The following is a 24,586-nucleotide window of genomic DNA, read 5'->3' as shown; positions in this document are numbered from 1 at the left end:
ATGAATGCGGTTTGCTGTGATTGCGACTGCTGAATCACAAAAAATCCAGCAGAGCTGGATTTTATGTGATTCAGGGGTCACAGTCGCAACACACACGCGACTCGTTCTGTGACCCCATTCATTTCTAAAGGATTACCACTACACTGAGATTCCCTTGTGATCCCGACCGCGACCCTTAGACTCTGCTCACAATGATATTTGTGTCCATTTCATCAAGCTTCCATTGCTTTTTGACATTAAAAAAACAAGCAAAACAAGATTCCTAATTAACTGAAACCAGAAAGTTTCATTATAAGTCAATGCATACATCAGGATTCCTCCTGAGGGTGTTTGGGTTAAAGCTACATAGGAAAAAAGATGTATATGATTTTGATTTAAAGTAAAACATCTTAAAATAAATGTGTGTTCAAAAATGATTTCTGCCAGTTATTTTTCTACTTTGTTTTTTATATTCTGATTGCAGATTTTTTATTCTAATTGTAGAGAATTATTATGGGGGCTGACATCTTGTCTGAGTTGTTCTTAACAGCATTAGCATTTAGAGATATGCTTTACAGCGGCCACCGTGGGCCATAGACGCTATGGACAGGGAGGGGCCTCACTGTCATCCATGGGAGAGTTTCCTGGGTATGCTCTGACCTGTGCAGAGGTTAGGATGGAGTAGATAAGCTTTAAAAGTACACTGACAGGCCGAATAAGCATAATTAGCTGTATATATGTATGCACAGGTCTTCTATTGTGTATTAAAAACATATAAGTCTAACCCCTGTCCACCTTATGAAGACTGTAAAATGATGTTTTATAACCTGATAGAATTGCTCGTCTTTCTGCCCAAGGGGCGGCGTTTCAGCTTTACTTCTGCCCAGGCAGCCTCCCCCCAACCGCCGTTCTGAAGCGCCGCCCAGCTCATTAATATTCACTTCGCTGGGCGGCTTCTGCTGTCCCCGACGTTCCGAGATCCGGCGCATGCTCAATACAAAGCTATGGGCATCGGACTCCATTTGAGCTTCAGCGCATGCGCCCGGCACCCTCACTGGCCGGGATCACATCGCGCCTGCGTCCCCTCTGCTTCTTTGAGGCCGCTTCAGCCTCTGCGCCTGCGCCGGACACTTTTCTGAGCAGCGGCGCTTCAAAACGGCGGTTGGGGGGCGGCTGCATGGGCAGAAGTAAAGCTGAAACGCCGCCCCTTGGGCAGAAAGACGAGCAATTCTATCAGGTTATAAAACATCATTTTACAGTCTTCATAAGGTGGACAGGGGTTAGACTTATATGTTTTTAATACACAATAGAAGACCTGTGCATACATATATACAGCAAATTATGCTTATTTGGCCTGTCAGTGTCCCTTTAAGAATTACCTATTGTAAATGGTGGATCCATGGTTATTTATATATAGGTCACATCTGTCATTCTAATTCTGCCTTTAATGATAAGCAGATAACTGCAGTAAAGTGACCTGTACAGACCGAAAAGTGGGGCCTAATATTATTATTCTTAGTGACCAGTGGGATTTGCAGGATTTTAGGGTTCATTTTTTTATAAAAAATTATTGACATTGAAAATTAAATATAACATCTCTAAAATGTATTTAAACGTATGTTTAGCACCCTAAGGTCTTACTTAGACATCAGTGAATCACGTACGTGTGCTGTCTGTTCATTATATCTGTTATTTTCCACTGACCATGAGTCAGCGGAAAAATTGTGGAGACATGCACTTTTTCGGTCTGTGATGCTGACCAAACACACCCATTGAAGTCTATGGGTCTGTGAAACCCACAACAAGACTAGCATCCATCAGTGGTTTTCACAGACCATTGGTAGGAGATGCTCTGTATATTAATTCTAAGCCTTGCAGTGTCAGGTGACACACGGAGGTAAAAAAACAGTCCAAACACGCATGCTTCAAGGACATCTTCACGGATGAACCACTGGCAATCTTGTCACGACATAGATTTGTGAATAATTTCCGCGCGGGTGCAATGCATGACGTGAACGCATTGTTTTTTCACGCATCATTTCTGCGTTGTGTAAAAATCGCAGCATGTTCTATGTTCTGCGTGAAAAATGTATTGCATCCAGAAGCAAGTGCGGGTGCAAAGCGTTTTTCACTGATGGTTGCTAAGAGATGTTGTTTGTAAACCTTCAGATTTTTATCATGCGCGTGAAAAACACATCAAAACTAATTGCACCTGCGCGGAAAAAACTGAACGACTGATTGCAATAGCAGACAAAACTGACTGAATTTGCTTGCAAAATGGTGTGAGTTTCACTGAACAAACCCCGAACGCATCCGGATCAAATCCATCACGCTCGTGTGAAAGGAGCCTAAGGCTGGATTCACAGCCACTTCTGTCTAATGTGTATGGCCAGCTTAAGGCCCCTTTCACACAAGCAAGTTTTCTGCAAGGGTGCAATGCGTGACGCATTGCACCCGCACTGAATCCTGACCCATTCATTTCAATGGGTCTGTGTACACGAGCAATGTTTTTCACGCATCATTTCAGTTTTTTATCACGGGTGTGAAAAACGCATCAAAACGCATTGCAAAATGGTGCGAGTTTCACTGAACGCACCCTGAACGCATCCGGACCTAATCCGTCACGCTCGTGTGAAAGAGGCCTAAGGCTTTCTTAGGCTGGGTTCACACGGGCGTTGCGGGGAAAGATGCGGGTGCATTGCGGGAACATGCGTGATTTTTCCCCGAGAGTGCAAAGCGTTTTAATGCGTTTTGCACGCGCGTGAGAAAAATCGGCATGCTTGGTTCCCAGACCCGAAACCCGGACTTCTTCACAGAAGTTCAGGTTTGTGTTCAGCATTCTGTAAATTGAATTATTTTACCTTATAACATGGTTATAAGGGAAAATAATAGCATTCTTTAATACAGAATGCTTAGTAAAAAGTCAATTGAGGGTTAAAAAAATAAATAAAAATTAACTCACCTCCTCCAATTGATCACGTAGCCCGCCGGTCTCCTGTTCTTTCTTCAGCACCTGTCAAAGGACCTGTGGTGACGTCACTGTGCTCATCACATGGTCCATCAACATGGTAATGGATCATGTGATGAGCACAGTGATGTCACCACAGGCCCTTTGACAGGTCCTGAAGAAAGAACAGGAGACCGGCAGCTACGCAATCAATTGGAGGAGGTGAGTAAATATTTGTATTTATTTTTTAACCCTCAATTGATCTTCTACTAAGCATTTTGTATTAAAGAATGCTATTATTTTCCCTTATAACCATGTTATAAGAGAAAATAATACAGTGAATAGATTTTAATCCTAGCAACCATGCATGAAAATGGCACCGTATCCGCACTTGCTTGCGGATGCTTGCGATTTTCACGCAGCCCCATTCACTTCTATGGGGTCTGCATTGCGTGAAAACACACAATATAGAGCTTGCTGCGATTTTAACGCAACGCACAAGTGATGCGCGAAAATCACCGCTTATGTGCACAGCCCCATAGAAATGAATAGGTCCGGATTCAGTGCGGGTGCAATGCGTTCACCTCGCGCATTGCACCCGCTCGGAAAACTCGCCCGTGTGAAAGGGGCCTTATGGAATCTTCATACCATAAAATGCATGGACACTCTTCAAGCATATGGCTGCACATTAATACCTATGGATACTAAAGAGTATATGCCTGGAGACTAATTTAAGACATGTACTGTCAAATATATGGCCATGTACGGTGTGAATGTAGTCAACCTTACTGGATGAGAACCAAAAAAGGAAATCAAAGTTGTCACTTTCTTAAAATTGCGTATTTACACATATGCAGAATAATCATTAACAGGACATGCATTACCTTCTCATCTTGCTCAGTAAATGTCCCATTGCTGTCAGATTTCTTATTGATTGCCTGTGCCACTCCAACCACCTGATTCAAAGATTGAACAAATAATTAGCACGCGTAACTACATGAATATGAACAGCAAATATCAAATGACACAAAAGTAACATATAAAAGTGTAACGCAGGAAATATAAAAGCTATGCGATTTACATAACAAATGTATGCAAACTGCTCAGTGCTGACAATCACACCATTCTTCCTACATAAAAAAGAAATTAACTGAATGACATCAAAAGCAAGAAAACAAGGTGCGAGTCCAGACATTGCACTTGCATGAAAAAAATTGGTCAGGCGTTGTGTATGACATACGAGTGCACAGGCTCACAGGTAAGAGCACTGCATAAAACTGACCAAATTAAGCGCATACACTTCCTACATAATGCTCTTTAACCACCTCCGGACCGCCTAACGCAGATCTGCGGTCCGGAGGTGGCAGCCCTGCGCAGAGTCACGCATATATGCGTCATCTCGCGAGGGCCGGGATTTCCTGTGAACGCGCGCACACAGGAACGGAAGGTAAGCGAGTGGATCTCCAGCCTGCCAGCAGCGATCGCTCGCTGGCAGGCTGGAGATCTGATTTTTTTAACCCCTAACAAGTATATTAGACGCTGTTTTGATAACAGCGTCTAATATACCTGCTACCTGGTCCTCTGGTGGTCCCTTTTGTTAGGATCGACCACCAGAGGACACAGGCAGCTCAGTACAGTCGCACCAAACACCACACTACACTACACCCCCCCCTGTCACTTATTAACCCTTTATGAACCACTGATCACCCCATATAGACTCCCTAATCACCCCCCTGTCATTGATCACCCCCCTGTCATTGATCACCCCCCTGTAAGGATCCATTCAGACGTCCGTATGATTTTTACGGATCCACGGATACATGGATCGGATCCGCAAAACGCATACGGACGTCTGAATGGAGCCTTACAGGGGGGTGATCAATGACAAGTGGGTGATCACGCATATAGACTTCCTGATCACTTCCCTGTCATTGATCACCCCTCTGTCATTGATCACCCCCCTGTAAGGCTCCATTCAGACGTCTGCATGATTTTTACGGATCCACTGATACATGGATCGGATCCGCAAAACACATGCGGACCTCTGAATGGAGCCTTACAGGGGGGTGATCAATGACAAAGGGGTGATCACGCATATAGACTTCCTGATCACTTCCCTGTCATTGATCACCCCTCTGTCATTGATCACCCCCCTGTAAGGCTCCATTCAGACGTCCGCATGATTTTTACGGATCCACTGATACATGGATCGGATCCGCAAAACACATGTGGACGTCTGAATGGAGCCTTACAGGGGGGTGATCAATGACAGGGGGTTGATCACCCCATATAGACTCCCTGATCACCCCCCTGTCATTGATCACCCCCCTGTAAGGCTCCATTCAGACGTCCGCATGTGTTTTGCGGATCCGATCCATGTACCCGTGGATCCGTAAAAAATCATACGGACGTCTGAATGGAGCCTTACAGGGGGGTGATCAGGGAGTCTATATGGGTGATCACCCCTCTGTCATTGATCACCCCCCCTGTAAGGCTCCATTCAGACGTCCGCATGTGTTTTGCGGATCCGATCCATGTATCCATGGATGCGTAAAAATCATACGGACGTCTGAATGGAGCCTTACAGGGGGGGGTGATCAGTGACAGGGGGGTGATCACCCTGATCACCCCCAGTCATTGATCACCCCCCTGTAAGGCTCCATTCAGACGTCCGCATGTGTTTTGCGGATCCGATCCATGTATCCATGGATCCGTAAAAATCATACGGACGTCTGAATGGAGCCTTACAGGGGGGGTGATCAGTGACAGGGGGGTGATCACCCTGATCACCCCCTGTCATTGATCACCCCCCTGTAAGGCTCCACTCAGACGTCCGCATGTGTTTTGCGGATCCGATCCATGTATCCATGGATCCGTAAAAATCATACGGATGTCTGAATGGAGCCTTACAGGGGGGGTGATCAGTGACAGGGGGGTGATCACCCTGATCACCCCCTGTCATTGATAACCCCCCTGTAAGGCTCCATTCAGACGTCCGCATGTGTTTTGCGGATCTGATCAATGGATCCGTAAAAATCATACGGACGTCTGAATGGAGCCTTACCAGGGGGGTGATCAATGACAGGGGGTGATCAGGGAGTGTATATGGGTGATCACCCCCCTGTCATTGATCACCCCCCTGTCATTGATCACCCCCCCCTGTAAGGCTCCATTCAGACATTTTTTTGGCCCAAGTTAGCGGAAATTTTTTTTGTTTTTGTTTTTTCTTACAAAGTCTCATATTCCACTAACTTGTGTCAAAAAATAAAATCTCACATGAACTCACCATACCCCTCACGGAATCCAAATGCGTAAACATTTTTAGACATTTATATTCCAGACTTCTTCTCACGCTTTAGGGCCCCTAAAAAGCCAGGGCAGTATAAATACCCCACATGTGACCCCATTTCGGAAAGAAGACACCCCAAGGTATTCCGTGAGGGGCATATTGAGTCCATGAAAGATTGAAATTTTTGTCCTAAGTTAGCGGAAAGTGAGACTTTGTGAGAAAAAAACAAAAAAAAATCAATTTCCGCTAACTTATGCAGAAAAAAAAAAATTTCTATGAACTCGCCATGCCCCTCATTGGATACCTTGGGGTGTCTTCTTTCCAAAATGGGGTCACATGTGGGGTATTTATACTGCCCTGGCTTTTTAGGGGCCCAAAAGTGTGAGAAGAAGTCTGGGATCCAAATGTCTAAAAATGCCCTCCTAAAAGGAATTTGGGCACCTTTGCGCATCTAGGCTGCAAAAAAGTGTCACACATCTGGTATCGCCGTACTCAGGAGAAGTTGGGGAATGTGTTTTGGCGTGTCATTTTACATATACCCATGCTGGGTGAGAAAAATATCTTGGTCAAATGCCAACTTTGTATAAAAAAATGGGAAAAGTTATCTTTTGCCAAGATATTTCTCTCACCCAGCATGGGTATATGTAAAATGACACCCCAAAACACATTCCCCAACTTCTCCTGAGTACGGCGATACCAGATGTGTGACACTTTTTTGCAGCCAAGGAGGGCAAAGGGGCACATATTCCAAAGAGCACCTTTCGGATTTCACAGGCCATTTTTTACAGATTTTGATTGCAAGGTACTTCTCACACATTTGGGCCCCTAAATTGCCAGGGCAGTATAACTACGCCACAAGTGACCCCATTTTGGAAAGAAGACACCCCAAGGTACTCCGTGAGGGGCATGGTGAGTTCCTAGAATTTTTTATTTTTTGTCACAAGTTAGCGGAAAATTATGATTTTTCTTTTTTTTTTCTTTTTTCCTTACAAAGTCTCATATTCCACTAACTTGCGACAAAAAATAAAAAATTCTAGGAACTCGCCATGCCCCTCACGGAATACCTTGGGGTGTCTTCTTTCCAAAATGGGGTCACTTGTGGGGTAGTTATACTGCCCTGGCAATTTAGGGGCCCATATGTGTGAGAAGTACTTTGCAATCAAAATGTGTAAAAAATGGCCTGCGAAATCCGAAAGGTGCACTTTGGAATATGTGCCCCTTTGCCCACCTTGGCTGCAAAAAAGTGTGACACATCTGGTATCGCCGTACTCAGGAGAAGTTGGGCAATGTGTTTTGGGGTGTCATTTTACATATACCCATGCTGGGTGAGAAAAATATCTTGGTCAAATGCCAACTTTGTATAAAAAAATTGGAAAAGTTGTCTTTTGCCAAGATATTTCTCTCACCCAGCATGGGTATATGTAAAATGACATTCCAAAACACATTCCCCAACTTCTCCTGAGTACGGCGATACCAGATGTGTCACACTTTTTTGCAGCCTAGGTGGGCAAAGGGGCACATATTCCAAAGTGCATCTTTCGGATTTCACCGGTCATTTTTTACAGATTTTGATTGCAAAGTACTTCTCACACATATGGGCCCCTAAATTGCCAGGGCAGTAAACTACGCCACAAGTGACCCCATTTTGGAAAGAAGACACCCCAAGGTATTCTGTGAGGGGCATGGCAAGTTCCTAGAATTTTTTAATTTTTGTCGCAAGTTAGTGGAATATGAGACTTTGTAAGAAAAAACAAAAATAAAAAATCATCATCATTTTCCGCTAACTTGTGACAAAAAATAAAAAGTTCTATGAACTCACTATGCCCATCAGCGAATACCTTAGGGTGTCTACTTTCCGAAATGGGGTCATTTGTGGGGTGTTTCTACTGTCTGGGCATTGTAGAACCTCAGGAAACATGACAGGTGCTCAGAAAGTCAGAGCTGCTTCAAAAAGCGGAAATTCACATTTTTGTACCGTAGTTTGTAAACGCTATAACTTTTACCCAAACCATTTTTTTTTTTGCCCAAACATTTTTTTTTTTATCAAAGACATGTAGAACTATAAATTTAGCGAAAACTTTATATATAGATGTAGTTTTTTTTTGCAAAATTTTACAGCTGAAAATGAAAAATGTCATTTTTTTGCAAAAAAATCGTTACATTTCGATTAATAACAAAAAAAGTAAAAATGTCAGCAGCAATGAAATACCACCAAATGAAAGCTCTATTAGTGAGAAGAAAAGTAGGTAAAATTTATTTGGGTGGTAAGTTGCATGACCGAGCGATAAACGGTGAAAGTAGTGTAGTGCCGAAGTGTAAAAAGTGCTCTGGTCATGAAGGGGGTTTCAGCTAGCGGGGCTGAAGTGGTTAAAAAGGGCCTGCATATTCTTCTCTTTTAATAAATACTTGTATTCCCCATGAAATAACAATTCTGGATCATCTCTTCATAGAGATTTGAATTGTGCTGTGCATTTATTAATCCTCTTCGAAAATTTCTGAATTAATTCTGAACTGGGTGTTACCCATTGTGGGCGTGTCCATGCACACTCCAACATTGTCCAATCAGAGCTGACACTGCCAGACTGTGTAGGAAATTTGACAAGGGGAATGGTAACACATAGTTGTCAGTGTATTCATATATATTCAGAAGGAATAGCAGAGGAACGGTACCAGGGCTGAGAAGTGAGAAGTCAATAAGCCAAACTTCCGACTCAAACTTCAAATGTTTCATAAATGGCTCATGTATAGTAATTAGTTATTACTTTTCTTTGATAAATAGGGGCCTAAGGCCTCACGCACACAGCCATTGTCCGCGCTGTCGTGTGCAGACCCATTCACTTGAAATTGGGTCTGCGATCTGCATCCGATGGTTCGCACACCAAAAAAAGTGTCGCGGTTGTACCAAGACATACGGACGTTTCGGCGACAGTGAGTGGCACGAGATCTGTGAGACTGGCAACATGAGGTTTGAGTGTTGCATTTCCCTATTGTTTGTATTAGGCCTAAAGTAGACTCTTGCTCGTCCTTCCTTTTGGAGGAATAGGTAGTCTCGTCCCTGCCATTAGTACCAGGGTCCTGGATAGGACTCTAGGTATTCCTGCGTATAAACTCACCTACCTTTAGGGTCTGTTCATACTGGTAGTCAGTCAGGATTTTGGTTAGGGTTTTCACTAAGAGGTGTCCATATTTTTTCCCTAGTTCTCAGGCCTGATTCCCTGTTTCCCCCTTCCCTCCTATGCTCGGTGTGGTGTTTCCCTCCCACAACGAAGCGTCACATTATAAACCGCCAAAACCGTTATTTTTGTTTGTTTGTGTGCAGCCATGGATCCTATTGCGTTATGTGTGCAACAGACTATTAGGTCCTACAGTGGGTGGCCACGCTGTTTAAATATATAACAAAGTTTTTCAGGGGTCATGCGACCAAAGCGTGGCTTGAATCACCTACTGACTAAATTTTTGTTTTTAATACATAAAACTTTTACTTTTATTATTGAAATTTAAAATTTAACACTCTAAATTGATTTAAAAATTCTCAGAATGAGCAGTGAATACTGATATATATTCCTGTGTACCTCTACTCAGAGTACACCACTGTGTAGGATAGCCCCTGATATTTTTCTCAGGGCTTCCCAAATTTCCTAAGCCTTTTCTGCAACTTTATATTCAGTTGCACATATATCTCTACTGTGGAGACTCACGATGCCCATCTGATTCTAAAATCTAAGGTGTTCCTGCTTCCCTACATGTTTCGCCGACAAACTTCGGCGTCCTCAGGGGATATGCAGGTTTGCAGCTGAGGGGGCGGTCCCTAAGTTATAAATGTTCAGTTTATGGGAGTCGGTTCGATGCGACCAATCCGGTCTTAGCTTTCACTAAATGGCATGGCTTTACGCCAATTATATTTACTTTCATTATCCACGTCACTTGGTGACGTATTCTCAGACACTCCCATATTCCCAGCGTCACTTCCGACTCTGTCCGTAGCATGAGCGAGCCTCCAATAGTGAAGAATCAAGTCTTCATTTAGTTCCGGTGCCGGGGTGTCTACGTCATTCGTCCTTTGCTGCTGACGTCCATCCTCGCATCGGGCGCTTGGGGATGACGTCTATTTACAATCATCGTCCTGTATTACATCTACGCATGCGCCGGTACTTAAAAAGTGTTATCCGAAGTTAATCATTTACTCGTTCTTATATTTATACTAACATGTATTCCTGGAAGATTCTTTAATCTACCTTGATGTCTTCGAGTCATAGATTGAATAATGTAATTCGGAGGAAAGAATAGGGACAGTACAGCAAAGGGGGGGATGAACAATGGGAGGAGGGGGATGTTCTGTCAGATCCAGGAAAAATCATCTATTCCATTCTATACTATATATTCTATTACTCAACGTCCATATATATCGTGTATTCCTTCTTCTGGAGGTAAATTGATCACTTCTGCTTTTCCATGCCACATACCTCTCTTATAAAATGTATTCAAATAGTTTTTCATTCATCACTTGTTGGTATAAACTCTAAAGATGAGCAGGATTAATGTTTATTCTATTTATTATTTTTTATTTTTGTTTCTATTTTACTATTTTATTAATTTATTGTTTTTTTGTTTTTTTATTTTTATTATTTTTATTTTATTTATTTCATATTTTGTTTTTATTTTCTATTTTTTAGTTTTTATAGTGTGTTTTTTTATATGATATTTTAAATTACAATCTATTATTAATTAGGAGAATATTAATTTATTACTTAAATGCTGTGCTAGTGCTCTTTTCTGTGTTATTTCTGCTTGCTAATTTCTATCTAGTCGTGATGTGAACTAATTCTCCTTCCGAATAGTGATACTCGTTTATTGTTATATTTTTTTATTTTTTTACACTCTTCTACATCTGATCTTTTTTACACAGTGAATTAATTATTTTATTATTTTTATTATATTCCTGAAAATTAGATAAAACTTTTTTATATATATTTTTTCTTTTCTAGAGAACTACTCTCTATTCATTTTCTATTGTTGTTTTTTATGTTATTTTTTTCTTTTTTTTCCTTTTATTTTATTCTCCAATTATTTTTATCTACTTATATTTATTTTATTCCTAAAACTAAAATTAATTCTAACAATTTCTAGTTTTTTATTTTTTAATTCATTTTTCCTCACTCATACCTTGTTTCCCTCCCTGCTGTCCTAGTCCAGGAAATTCATCCCCGAATACATTTATCAGTTCTTCTAATTCTAGATGTTATTTTTCTTATTCCCTCTGGTATTCGACTTCTATTCATTTTATCTTATTCCTCTCTAAATTTTTGGTAGATTTTACTACTGTTCCAGGATACGTATATTTTTTGTCAATTCATCCTAATAGATGTTTTTATTTTTTATTTTTTATTTACTCATTTCTTCTTTTTTCAGGTATCTTCACTTCTGTGCCCGCTCTATACGGTAAGTCGTATTTTCTTCAATGGGATCCCTCCTAAGATTTTTATAGAGTGTTATTATTTATCCTTATTTTTTCTTTTTTCATTTAATTATTTGGATATGATCCTATTGCTGCACTGGAAGGTCAGCTGCAAGGGCTGTCTTTGGAGGTAGCTGACCTCCACACGATCGTCTTGCAGATGCTGAGATCACAGGCTGGGGATAAGAAAAAGAGAGTCAGTGTTGTTATTTCCTTGCTTAAGGGTACTTTCACATTAGCGGCAGGGGACTCCGGCAGGCTGTTACGGCGGGTGAACAGCCTGTCGGATCCATCCTGCCGCTAGTTCACGTGTGCCCCCGGACTGCCGCTCCGTCCCTATTGACTATAATGGGGGCGGAGTTCCGGCGGCAGCACGGCAAGAGGCAGCCGGACTAAAACTACGACATGAAGTACTTTTAGTCCGGCTGCCTCTCGCTGTGCGCTGCCGTACTGCCGCCAGAACCCCGCCCCCATTATAGTCAATTAGGACAGAGCGGAACTTCGGGGTACATGTGAACTAGCGGCAGGACAGATCCGACAGGCAGTTCACCCGCTGGAACAGCCTGCCAGACTCACCTGCCGCTAGTGTGAAACTAGCCAAAGGGGGATGCGCAGTCATTTGCTTTTTCTCTGCCGACCGGATCGCAGTCTCTCCGGTCGGTAAATGAATATTTCAAAGCTTTGGGTCTTATCTATGATGATCCGGATCGGACCTCTCTAGCTGAAACCAAGCTGCGCGGCCTTCGTCAGGGTTATCGTTCCACTGACATTTATTCCTCTGAGTTTAGGAGGTGGGCTACGGACACAAAGTGGAACGATCCTGCTCTCCATAGCCAGTTTTGTCAAGGGTTATCAGAGAGGCTGAAGGATGCTTTGGCCTTTCATGAAACCCCAGTGTCTCTGGAGGCTGCTATGTGAGCTACTCCTAGATCTTCTTTTAAGCATACTGGTAATAGGAAGGGAGTGTGTTTTTTCTGCAGACAGAAGGGACATTTTATCAGAGTATGTCCATATATTCAACAGCAAAAAGAAAAAAAGGGACATTTAATTTCCATCTGACTCTTGGAGGGGTGAGAGGAGAGTCAGAAAATGTGCATTTGTCTTTGAATGGTAGTAACAGATTTCTCCTGACTGCTGAGGTGGCGCTATAGTCATAAACTGTGGGGATTGAGGTATTTATTTATCGATAGCGGGGCCTGGGTGAAATTGATTGATGCTTAGTTCGTCCGTATGCACGGATTGTCACCGAGTGCATTAGAAAAATACATTTCCATTTTTGGTATTGATTCTGCACCTAACTCAGAAGTGTTTATCTCAAGTGGTGCATGATATCAGATTAAGGCCTCATGCACACGACCGTTGTGTGCATCCGTGGCCGTTGTGCCGTTTTCAGTTTTTTTTCACTGACCCATTGACTTTCAATGGGTCCGTGGAAAAATCGGAAAATGCACCGTTTTGCAGCCGAGGCCGTGATCCGTGTATCCTGTCCGTCAAAAAAATATGACCTGTCCTATTTTTTTGACGGACAACGGTTCACCGACCCATTCAAGTCAATGGGTGCGCCCCCCCCTCCCTCCCTCTATTGTAATAAATCGTTGGTGGCACAGTGTGCGCCCACCATCGCCCCCCCCCGCCCTCCCTCTATTGTAATAAATCGTTGGTGGCACAGTGTGCGCCCACCATTGCCCCCTTCGCCCTCCCTCTATTGTAATAAATCGTTGGTGGCACAGTGTGCGCCCACCATCGCCCCCCCCTCCCTCCCTCTATTGCAATAAATCGTTGGTGGCACAGTGTGCGCCCACCATCGCCCCCCCTCCCTCCCTCTATTGTAATAAATCGTTGGTGGCACAGTGTGCGCCCACCATCGGCCCCCCCTCCCTCTATAGCAGTAACAACATTGGTGGCAGTGTGCGGCCTCCCATCTCCCCCCCCCGATCATTGATGGCAGCGTAGTTCCGATCGGAGTCCCAGTTTAATCGCTGGGGCTCCGATCGGTAACCATGGCAACCAGGAAGCTACTGCAGCCCTGGTTGCCATGGTTACTTAGCAATAGTACAATAGTAGAAGATTCATACTTACCTGCTTGCTGCTGCGATGTCTGTGACCGGCCGGGAGATCCTCCTACTGGTAAGTGACAGTTCTTTAGCAATGCGCCGCACAGACCTGTCACTTACCAGTAGGTGGAGCTCCCAGCCGGACACGAACATCGCAGCAGCAAGCAGGTAACTATGAATCTTCTACTATTGTACTATTGCTAAGTAACCATGGCAACCAGGACTGCAGTAGCGTCCTGGTTGCCATGGTTACCGATCGGAGCCCCAGCGATTAAACTGGGACTCCGATCGGAACTCCGCTGCCACCAATGATCGGGGGGGGGGGGATGGGAGGCCGCACACTGCCACCAATGTTGTTACTGCTATAGAGGGGGGAGGCGATGGTGGGCGCACACTGTGCCACCAACGATTTATTACAATAGAGGGAGGGAGGGGGGGGGCGATGGTGGGCGCACACTGTACCACCAACGATTTATTACAATAGAGGGGGGAGCGATGGTGGGCGCACACTGTACCACCAACGATTTATTACAATAGAGGGGGGGCGATGGTGGGCGCACACTGTGCCACCAACGATTTATTACAATAGAGGGAGGGAGGGGGGGGGGCGATGGGGGGCGCACACTGTGCCACCAACGATTTATTACAATAGAGGGAGGGGGGGCCGCACTGGCCACCAATGATATTCAAACTGGGGGGGGGGGTCTGCCCCCTGCTGCCTGGCAGCCCTGATCTCTTACAGGGGGATATGATAGTACAATTAACCCCTTCAGGTGCGGCACCTGAGGAGTTAATTGTGCTGATCACGGCCCCCTGTAAGAGATCGGGTGCTGCCAGGCAGCAGGGGGCAGTCATGTACACAGTTTTTCAGTATATTCTAACCTGAAGCGTCCCCATCACCATGGGAACGCCTCTGTGTTAGAATATACTGTCGGATCTGAGTTTCACGATGTAGCTCATATCCGACAGTATATTCTAACATAGAGGCGTTCCCATGGTGATGGGGACGCTTCAAGTTATGTTCGGGTGTCCGCCTGGCCGTGCGGAGGCAAGCGGATCAGTCCAGACTTACAATGTAAGTCAATAGGGACGGATCCGTTTGAAGATGACACACTGTGGCTCAATTTTCAAACGGATCCGTCCCCCATTGACTTTCAATGTAAAGTCTGGACGGATCCGTCTGAGGCTACTTTCACACTTAACAATATAATGCAGACGGATCCGCTCTGAACGGAGCCACCGTCTGCATTATATGAACGCAAGTGTGAAAGTAAAGGGACTCCTGACTTTACATTGAAAGTCAATGGGGACGGATCCGTTTGCAATTGCACCATATTGTGTCAATGTCAAACGGATCCGTCCCCATTGACTTGCATTGTAATTCAGGACGGATCCGTTTGGCTCCGCACAGCCAGGCGGACACCAAAACGATTTTTTTTTTCATGTCCGTGGATCCTCCAAAAATCAAGGAAGACCCACGGACGAAAAAACGGTCACGGATCACGGACCTACGGACCCAGTTTTTGCGGACCGTGAAAATAAACTGTCGTGTGCATGAGGCCTAATAGTGGGTGACTTTTATCAAGCATTGTGTTTTGTGTTGGAGGGTCTCTCTGCTCTGGTGGTTCTGGGTTTAACATGGTTAAGCAAGCACAATCCAGCCATCGATTGGCAATCTAGACAGATTCTGGATTGGGGTGACAATTGTCTGAATACATCTTTTTCTGTTTTAACTACTTAAGACATTACCCTCTTTTATATTTAATTTTGCCAATGTATTTTCTGAGAGTGGATGCCAGGATTTACCTCCGCATCGGGAATATGATTGTCCTATCAACCTTATTCCCAAAGCTAAATTGTCAAAATATAGATTGTATAACCTTTCTGGACCTGAAAGACTGGCCATGAGAGAGTATATTGCTGAGAGTTTGGCTAATCGACACATAAGACCTTCCAAGTCTCCAGTGGCAGCAGAGTTCTTTTTTGTAAAAAAAAAAAAAAAAAAGGACGGAGGTCTTAGGCCATGTCTGGATTTCCGTGAACTTAATTGGATTACTGTCCGTGATCCTTACCCGCTTCCTTTGATTCCCAATTTGTTTAACCAGATTGTTGGTGCCAAAGTGTTCTCTAAAATGGATTAAGGAGGGCATATAATCTGGTTAGGATCAAGGGAGGGGGTAAGTGGAAGACAGCTTTTAATACTCCTGAGTAGTGATGGACGAACATCAGCCGGGACGATTCGCGAACGCGCGTTCGCGAACCGCATGTTCGCGAACTGCATGTTCGCGACGGGCCCCATTAACTTTAACTTTAATGGCAGGTGAACCTGAAAAACCTTCAGTACACAAATAATCCCACAACATGGACAATGATTTACCAGAGGGGGATCATTGGCAAAAATTCCCACAAAAAATGTGTATTTTAATAAGGGGCAATTTTTATGCGTCTTAAAGAGAAACTCTCAAAAATGAGCCCTGCTGGAGCCTAGAAAAATGTTATTTCATATCGGTTTGATGTATACAAATGTGCAGCACTCCACGTTTTTGTATCCTGCAGAGTCCATTTAAAAAAATGCATACGTTAACGTAAACATTTTTTCTACCATGGAACTGTATGGTAAAAGGATGCCACTGTACGGCATCAGTCGGAGGCATCTGTTAACGCATACATTTTTGGTATACATTAAATGGATGGCAAAAATAGGATGTGAACCCAGCCATAGTGTCAGAATAAGCACCAGAACACAGCGGAGCAGCTTGGCGGAGAGGAGAGGCCACCATGTACTGACAGAGCTCTACCTGGTCTTGGTGGTCAGGGATGAGGACTGTGTTTGCCAAGGATCATTTTCTACTGGGAAATACAGTGTACAGTATAATACACTAGAATCTATATAATATAAAGTAATTAGCCCTACCCCCGAATAATAATACAATTAGGTGGTCCTTTATTATATAGAAATATGTCTCTGTTAGGCATATTTCTGACACAGATTGTGGCGTAAAGGTCCTAAGCACCGCAATCTGCATATTTTTCCCGCTCATGCCAGGTCTAAAAAAGGATGGCGGGGGCAGGGAAAAGGATACAGTTATGGCCATCAGTTATTGGATACCACCGCCATACATTGACCAGATAACACCTATGTACAGTGACCGGATAACACCGCCATACCGTGACCAGATAAAAGGGTATAAGAGGGCACAGTAAGGGAATGACTAGGGGGACTGCACAGGCTGTGGTGATGGGGCACAATGCAGGGTATAAGTGGGCACAGTATAGGGTGAGGGGCACAATACGGGGTGGGGGGGAACAGTCATATGACTCTGTGATATTAGAAGGTCCTTATGGTGAATGCGGTTCATACGCCACCATAATGAGAGGCAGAACAGTGAGACAGGGGCGTGATTATGTGGCTAGAGATAAAAAATTTAACTGTTAGTCAGTACAGGCCCCAAGAATTAGTCAATAGGCATTCACCTGACAGCATAGAACTTTGGATTCTGTGGCTGGAGGTGCATTAGGCGGTCACAGGATAAATATGTAACTGTCGGCCAATACAAGCCCCAAAAATTAGGCATTGACCTGACATAAAAGGCCTTTTATGCCGCTGTATATACAGTCCGGTCCATAAATATTGGGACACCGACATAATTCTAACATTTTTGGCTCTATACACCACCACAATGGATTTGAAATTAAACAAACTAGATGTGCTTTAACTGCAGTCTTTCAGTTTTAATTTGAGGGCATTTAAATCCAAATCAGGTGAACGGTGTAGGAACTACAACAGTTTGCATATGTGCTTCCCACTTGTTAAGGGACCTAAAGTAATGGGACAATTTGCTTCTCAGCTGTTCCATGGCCAGGTGTGTGTTATTCCCTCATTATCCCAATTACAATGAGCAGATAAAAGGTCCAGAGTTCATTTCAAGTGTGCTATTTGCATTTGGAATTTGTTGCTGTCAACTCTCGAGATGACATCCAAAGAGCTTTCACTATGAGTGAAGCAAGCCATCATTAGGCTGAAGAAAACAACAAACCCATCAGAGAGATAGCAAAAACATTAGGCATGGCCAAAACAACAGTTTGGAACATTCTTAAAAAGAAGGAACGCACCCGTGAGCTCAGAAACACCAAAAGACCTGGAAGACCACGGAAAACAACTGTGGTGGATGACCAAAGAATTCTTTCCCTGGTGAAGAAAACACCCTTCACAATAGTTGGCCACATCAAGAACACTCTTCAGGAGGTAGGTATATGTGTGTCAACAATCAAGAAAAGACTTCACCAGAGTGAATACAGAGGGTTCACCACAAGATGTAAACCATTGGTGAGCCTCAAAAACAGGAAGGCCAGATTAGAGTTTTCCAAACGACATCTAAAAAAGCCTTCACAGTTCTGGAACAACATCATATGGATAGATGAGACCAAGATCAACTGGTACCAGAGTGATGGGAAGAGAAAAGTATGGAGAAGGAAAGGAACTGCTCATGATCCTAAGCATACCACCTCATCAGTGAAGCATGGTAGTGGTAGTGTCATGGCGTGGGCATGTATGGCTGCCAATGGAACTGGTTCTTTTGTATTTATTGATGATGTGACTGCTGACAAAAGCAGCAGGATGAATTCTGAAGTGGTTCGGGCAATATTATCTGCTCATATTCAGCCAAATGCTTCAGAACTCATTGGACGGCGCTTCACAGTGCAGATGGACAATGACCCAAAGCCTTCTGCAAAAGCAACGAAAGAGTTTTTTAAGGGAAAGAAGTGGAATGTTATGCAATGGCCAAGTCAATCACCTGACCTGAATCCGATTGAGCATGCATTTCACTTGCTGAAGACAAAACTGAAGGGAAAATGCCCCAAGAACAAGCAGGAACTGAAGACAGTTGCAGTAGAGGCCTGGCAGAGCATCACCAGGGATGAAACCCAGCAGATTTGCAACCAAGTATTAAAAAGTGAAAGTTTGATTTATGATTATTATTCTGTCCCATTACTTTTGGTCCCTTAACAAGTGGGAGGCACATATGCAAACTGTTGTAATTCCTACAACGTTCACCTGATTTGGGTGTAAACACCCTCAAATTAAAGCTGACAGTCTTCAGTTAAAGCACATCTTGTTCTTTTCATTTCAAATTTATTGTGGTGGTGTATAGAGCCAAAAATGTTAGAATTGTGTCGATGTCCCAATATTTATGGACCTGACTGTACATAGGGCAAGGACCATTCTTTGTTCTGGGTAGTGGTGGATATATGTGGGCTGGCATAAGGAAATTCAATTACACGTGGTCATCAGGTGTTGAATTCCTCCGAGATTCATGCCTTATTAATTTTTAAAAATGTGAGGTAGTCCACACTGAACGTCCTTTCGGACAGGACATTCAATGAGGGGCAAGCCAAGAGTTCCATGGCAAATTGTGCCAGCTCTGACCACAGGTCAAGCCTGCACACCCAGTAGTCAAGGGGTTCCTCGCTTCTCAGAGTGTCCACATCGTCCATTAACCCAATGTAGTCGGACACCTGTCGGTCTAGGCGTTCCCTGAGGCTGGATCCGGAGGGCGGCTGTCGATGGGTTGGCTGAAAGAATAATCTCATATCCGAAGTGACCAACACATCTTCAAGCCGCCCTCTCTATGCAGGCGCGGTAGGATTGGTACCCACACCTGTTTCGCTGTGGGTGGAAATTCTTTTGCCAGTGCCCGCAACAGCAGAATGCAGCATCTCTCGCAGCAAGGCCTGGAAATGCTGTATTCTGACAGCCCTCTGTGATGCTGGTAACATGTCTGCCATTTTGTGTTTTTACCAGGGGTCTAAGTACGTTGCCACCCAGTACAGGTCCTTGACCTTTATGCTTTTTATACGGGGGTCCCTCTTCAAACACTGGAGCATGAAGGCCCCCATTTGCACAAAATTGGAAGCGGTGGAGCGCCCTGGCTCCTGCTCATCGCCCAGGAGAATGTCGTCCTCAGTCTCCTCCCCCAGTCACGGACAACACCAGGGATCCCCAAGAAGTTTAAAGCCTGCTCTTAATGCTCCTCCTCCTCCCCCAGCCACCATCCTCCTCTGACTCCTCTTCAGACTCTTGCTGACTTCAATCAGATGGAGTAGCCCCCCGAGGGAATTCATTCATCATTGCGACTTCCTCGGCTTCCAGCTCCTGCTCCTCGACAGCTTGATCTATGACACAATGCAATGCACGCTCCAGAAAGAAGTCGTAAGGTACAATGTCACTGATGTGCGACTGACTAGTTTGGTGATCTCATCAAATGGTCGCAGAAGTTTGCATGCGTCGCGCATGAGCAGCCACTGGCACGGTGAAAAGAAACCAAGCTCCCCAGAACCTGTCCTGCCGCAGAGTTCGTACAGGTAGTCGTTAACTGCACGTTTCTGCTGGAGCAGCCTATCAAGCAGATACAAGGTGGAGTTCCAGTGCATCAGGCAGTCACAAATCAGATGTCTGACGGTCAAGTGGTGTCACCGCTAAAAGTCAGCAAGGCGAGCCATAGCCATGTAAGGTCTTCTAAAATGGTCAGAGATTTTCCTGGCCTGCCGCAACACGTCCTGGACACCGGGGTATTTGACCACGAATCGCTGCACAACTAAGTTTAGGACGTGTGCCATGCACGGCACATGTGTCATTTTGACCTGTTTCAGTGCGCTCAGCAGATTGGCACCATTGTCGCACACCACTTTACCAACTGTAGAATTCAGCGGGGTTAGCCACTGATCGGCCTGTGACCGCAGAGCTGAAAGGAGTTCACGACCGGTGTGGCTCTTGGTTTGCAGGCACAACAACCACAGCACAGCATGGCAACGTCTATCAGTATTTTGTGAAAGAAGGTATATGGCAGCCCTCAATCAATATTTAGTGGAAACAGGTATATGGCACCCCTCAATCAGTATTTAGTGGAAACAGGTATATGGCACCCCTCAATCAGTATTTTGTGGAAGAAGGTATATAGCACCCCTTAATCAGTATTTGGCAGAAACTGCTATATAGCACCCCTCAATCAGTATTTGGTGGAAACAGGTATATAGCACCCCTCAATCAGTATTTTGTGGAAGCAGGTGTATCACAGCCCTCAATCAGTATTTGGTGGAAGAAGGTATATATCAATAGCACTCCTCAATCAGTATTTTGTGGAAGAAGGTATATAGCACCCCTCAATTAGTATTTGTTGGAAACTGGTATATAGCTCCCCTCAATCAGTATTTGGCAGAAACAGGTATATAGCACCCCTCAATCAGGATTTTGTGGAAGATGGTATATTGCAGCCCTCAAGCAGTTTTTTAGGGGCAACTGGTATATCACACCTGTTGCAATTAGTTACTCCAATAGCGTTTGTCCCTCTATCTAGCTCCAGTATCGCAGCAGAACCGTACACAACTCCTGCACAATACAAATACACTATAATATAATTTCTATGTTAGAAAGTATATTATAAGTATATCACACCCCTCTATATCAACACCTATCGATAGCACACCTATGCCAGTCCTTAAAAGGACTTTTGTGGCCCTATTAGCTAGTGTTTGGTGTCCCTAACTGCCCCTGCTCCAAAATGCAACCTCTCTCTACACTGGCAAAACACATAATGTAAAATGGCTGCCAGATTGGGTTCTGTTATAGGGATGGGGGTGTGTCCATGTGCTGAAACATCTCAATTGGCTGTCCTGTCCCACCTGATTGATGTGTCATGGGTCAAAGTTGGGCGCTATGCGAAAAAATATGGCACGTGCGAATATCGCCGTATGTTTGGCGAATCACGAACGAGCAAAGTTCGCCGCGAAACGACCGCCGGTCGAACCGGAAGGCTATCTCTACTCCTGAGGGGCACTTTGAGAATCTGGTCATGCCTTTTGGGTTGACCAATGCTCCTGCGGTTTTCCAGCTTTTTGTGAATGATATTTTTCATCACCTTGTGGGGAGACACACCAGGATTACGTTAGACAGGTGTTACAGATCCTAAGAGATAATAAATTGTACGCAAAATTAGAAAAGTGTGTTTTTGCTGTCCACGAGGTGCAGTTTTTGGGCTACCTGCTATCATCTTCAGGTTTTTTAATGGATCCAGAGAAAGTCCGTGCTGTATTGGACTGGGATCGACCCGAAAATCTGAAGGCTCTTATGTGGTTTTCGAGGTTCACGAACTATTTCTGAAAATGTATTCAGAACTATTCGACAATAGTAAAACCCTTAACTGACATGACTAAGAAAGGTACAGATGTCTCATTGTGGTCTGATTCGGCATTGCGAGCCTTTTCTGCGATTAAAGGAATGCTTCTCTTCTGCTCCTATACTTTTACAACCTTTCATTGTAGAAGTGGACGCGTCCGAGGTGGGGGTAGGAGCAGTTTTATCACTGTCACCTGGTAAATGGCGTTTATGTGCCTTTCTCTAAAAAACTCTCTTCCGCAGAGAGAAATTATGATGTGGGTAACAGAGAGCTACTGGCCATTAAGTTGGCTTTTGAGGAATGGAGTCATTGGTTGGAAGGGGCGATTCATCCGATCACTGTGTTCACTGATCACAAAAACCTGGCTTTCCTGGAGTCAGCTAAAAGACTGAACCCGAGGCAGGCCAGATGGTCTTTTTTTTTTACCAGATTCAATTTCACTGTCACTTATCGTCCAGGGGTTAAGAACGTCAAGGCAGATGCCTTGTCACGTAGTTTTCCTGGCGGTGGTGATTTTGAAAATCCGAGTCCTATAGTGTCGGAAGGGGTGGTGATATCCGCTCTTTACCCTCCCTGACCTATAGGTGAAGGTGTTGGAGGTCTCTGCATTTCTGCACCAAAATGGACAGGTGTTACTTGCGGTTTTAATTGCAGATTTGATGTGGTTTTGTCGCAGATCTCACCCTTGCATTGCAAAGGGTGAAAACTTCACCAAAAATCTGGAAACAATTGACATGCTGTAGATTAAAAAATCTGCATGGCAGGTCTATTTCTGCACATAAAAAATACGCAATGTCGGCATGAGATTTGGCTGATCTCTTTCACTTTGCTGTTAAATAAATATGCAGTGTTTTTTATTCTGCACAAACATCCGTGTGGAAAAACCACACATAATCCGTAACGTGTACATTTACCTTTAGGCTACCTGCACAGGGTCACAGGTTTAGGGCTCATGCACACGACGGTATGTATTTTAAGGTCCGCAAAAAATACGGATGACGTCCGTGTGCATTTACGGAACGGAACAGCTGACACCTAATAGAACAGTACTATCCTTGTCCATAATGCGGACAATAATAGAACATGTTCAAATTTTTTGCGGAACGGACATATGGAAACGGAATCCACATGGAGTAATTTCAGTTTTTTTGCGGACCCATTGAAATGAATGGTTCTGCATAAAAACCGGAACGGACACGGAAAGAAAATACGTTCATGTGCATAAGCCCTGACAAAGAGAAAATTCGCACACATTTCTATACATTTCCGCACCAAAAAACAATGTGTTTTTCGTTGCTTATTTAATGAGGTTTTGCATTGAAAAGGGTGAAATCCATACAAAAGAATCACACAAAGGTTATGTTCAGATGGAGGATTTTGTCTGTGATAAAATCCTCAGCGTATCCCATGGAAGAACCTGCTGCATTGTACTTTCCGCACGGCAGGTCAGTTTCCACACGGAACAAAAAAATCAAAGTGTACATGAGATTTGTCAAATCTCATACAGTAAACCTTCCAGGTACTGTATTACACAGTACAGATTTGTATGCAGAAAATCCGTTAAGAAATCTGCACATAAAAGTCAAATAAATCTGAACTATTTATCGTGGTTTTGGTGTGTTATTTGTGCATTTTTGTTGCAGATTTTCAGTTTATGCTAACAACCCCACTACACAGTATATGAAGAGCAGAATCGCACAAGCAATTGGCATGCTTTGGATTTGAAAATCCGAACACGAGGTCAATTTCCACATGGAAGATTTGTGACATCTCATTCACTTTGCTGGTACTGTATTACGCATGAGAAAAAACCCTGCATAATCCACAGCGTGTGCAGGTATTTTTTTGACAAATGCCACTTTTTTATGGCGTTTGTTTTGGAGCAAACAAAGACCACAGTCAGATGCTTTCTCTGGGTGTGGCATTTTTTCAAACGTTTTTTCTTGTATAATTGGCAGAATTTTATGAAATTTTTTTATGCAAAGAAAAATATGTAGTGTGGCAGTAGCTAACACCTATTAATAGAAGTAAATGCCTCCTTAGTAATCATCTGAACCATCACAAGTGGTACTTTTCCACTTCCCTACTTAAAGTGGTTTTCTGAGATTTATGTACTGATGACCTATACTCAGAATAGTTCATCAGTATCTGATTGATGGTGGTCCGACAGTCAGCACCCCTGACAATTAACTGTTTCAGAAGGCACGGGCATTCGTAGTAGCGCCACGGCCTTCTCGCAGCTTAGCCTAGGCCATGTTACGTCACGTTCATGGGTCACATAACCTAGGCGCTGCTCTGCCCCTTTGAATAGAGAATAGGGTTGAGCTGCGCTATCAAGCAAAGCTGCTATACAATGTAGTATGCTGTGCTTGATGAGCTCAAACAGCTGATCGGCAGGGTACCCGGTGTCAGACCCCCATCGATCAAATGCTGATCACCTATCCAGAGGACAGGTCAACAGTATAAAACCTCTTCTTCTTGATTGACAGGGCTAGGTGAGATGACAATGCAGAAACCTGATCTCACCAATCAAGGAGAGGGATGGGATGGGAAAAACTGGCAAAGAAAGCAGGAGGAGCAAGGGTGCGCAGAGTGGCTTGGGCCTACCCTCAGGGTATTTAACTGCTAATTTGTATATGGCTTAAAAGTACTTTTTCTCCAGAATGTAGGGCTGGTCTCAAAGTCTTG

General features: G+C 43.9%; 1 protein-coding gene across 7 annotated transcripts in view; it reads right to left on the bottom strand.

Annotated features, from left to right (window-relative positions):
- Positions 1–24,586, bottom strand: part of PDE5A (phosphodiesterase 5A) — a 350,069-nt gene that overhangs the window by 167,856 nt on the left and 157,627 nt on the right. For all 7 annotated transcript variants that reach the window (XM_044301149.1, XM_044301132.1, XM_044301166.1 and 4 more), the window contains one exon: positions 3,811–3,882. In XM_044301149.1, the coding sequence (XP_044157084.1) occupies positions 3,811–3,882 (72 nt within the window). The remainder of the gene's footprint in view (positions 1–3,810; positions 3,883–24,586) is intronic.

The sequence above is a fragment of the Bufo gargarizans genome, chromosome 1 (genome assembly GCF_014858855.1).
Source record: "Bufo gargarizans isolate SCDJY-AF-19 chromosome 1, ASM1485885v1, whole genome shotgun sequence".
NCBI lineage: Eukaryota > Metazoa > Chordata > Amphibia > Anura > Bufonidae > Bufo > Bufo gargarizans.
The sequence above is the reverse complement of the archived record's forward strand: the minus strand, read 5'-3'. Positions and strand labels throughout refer to the sequence as shown.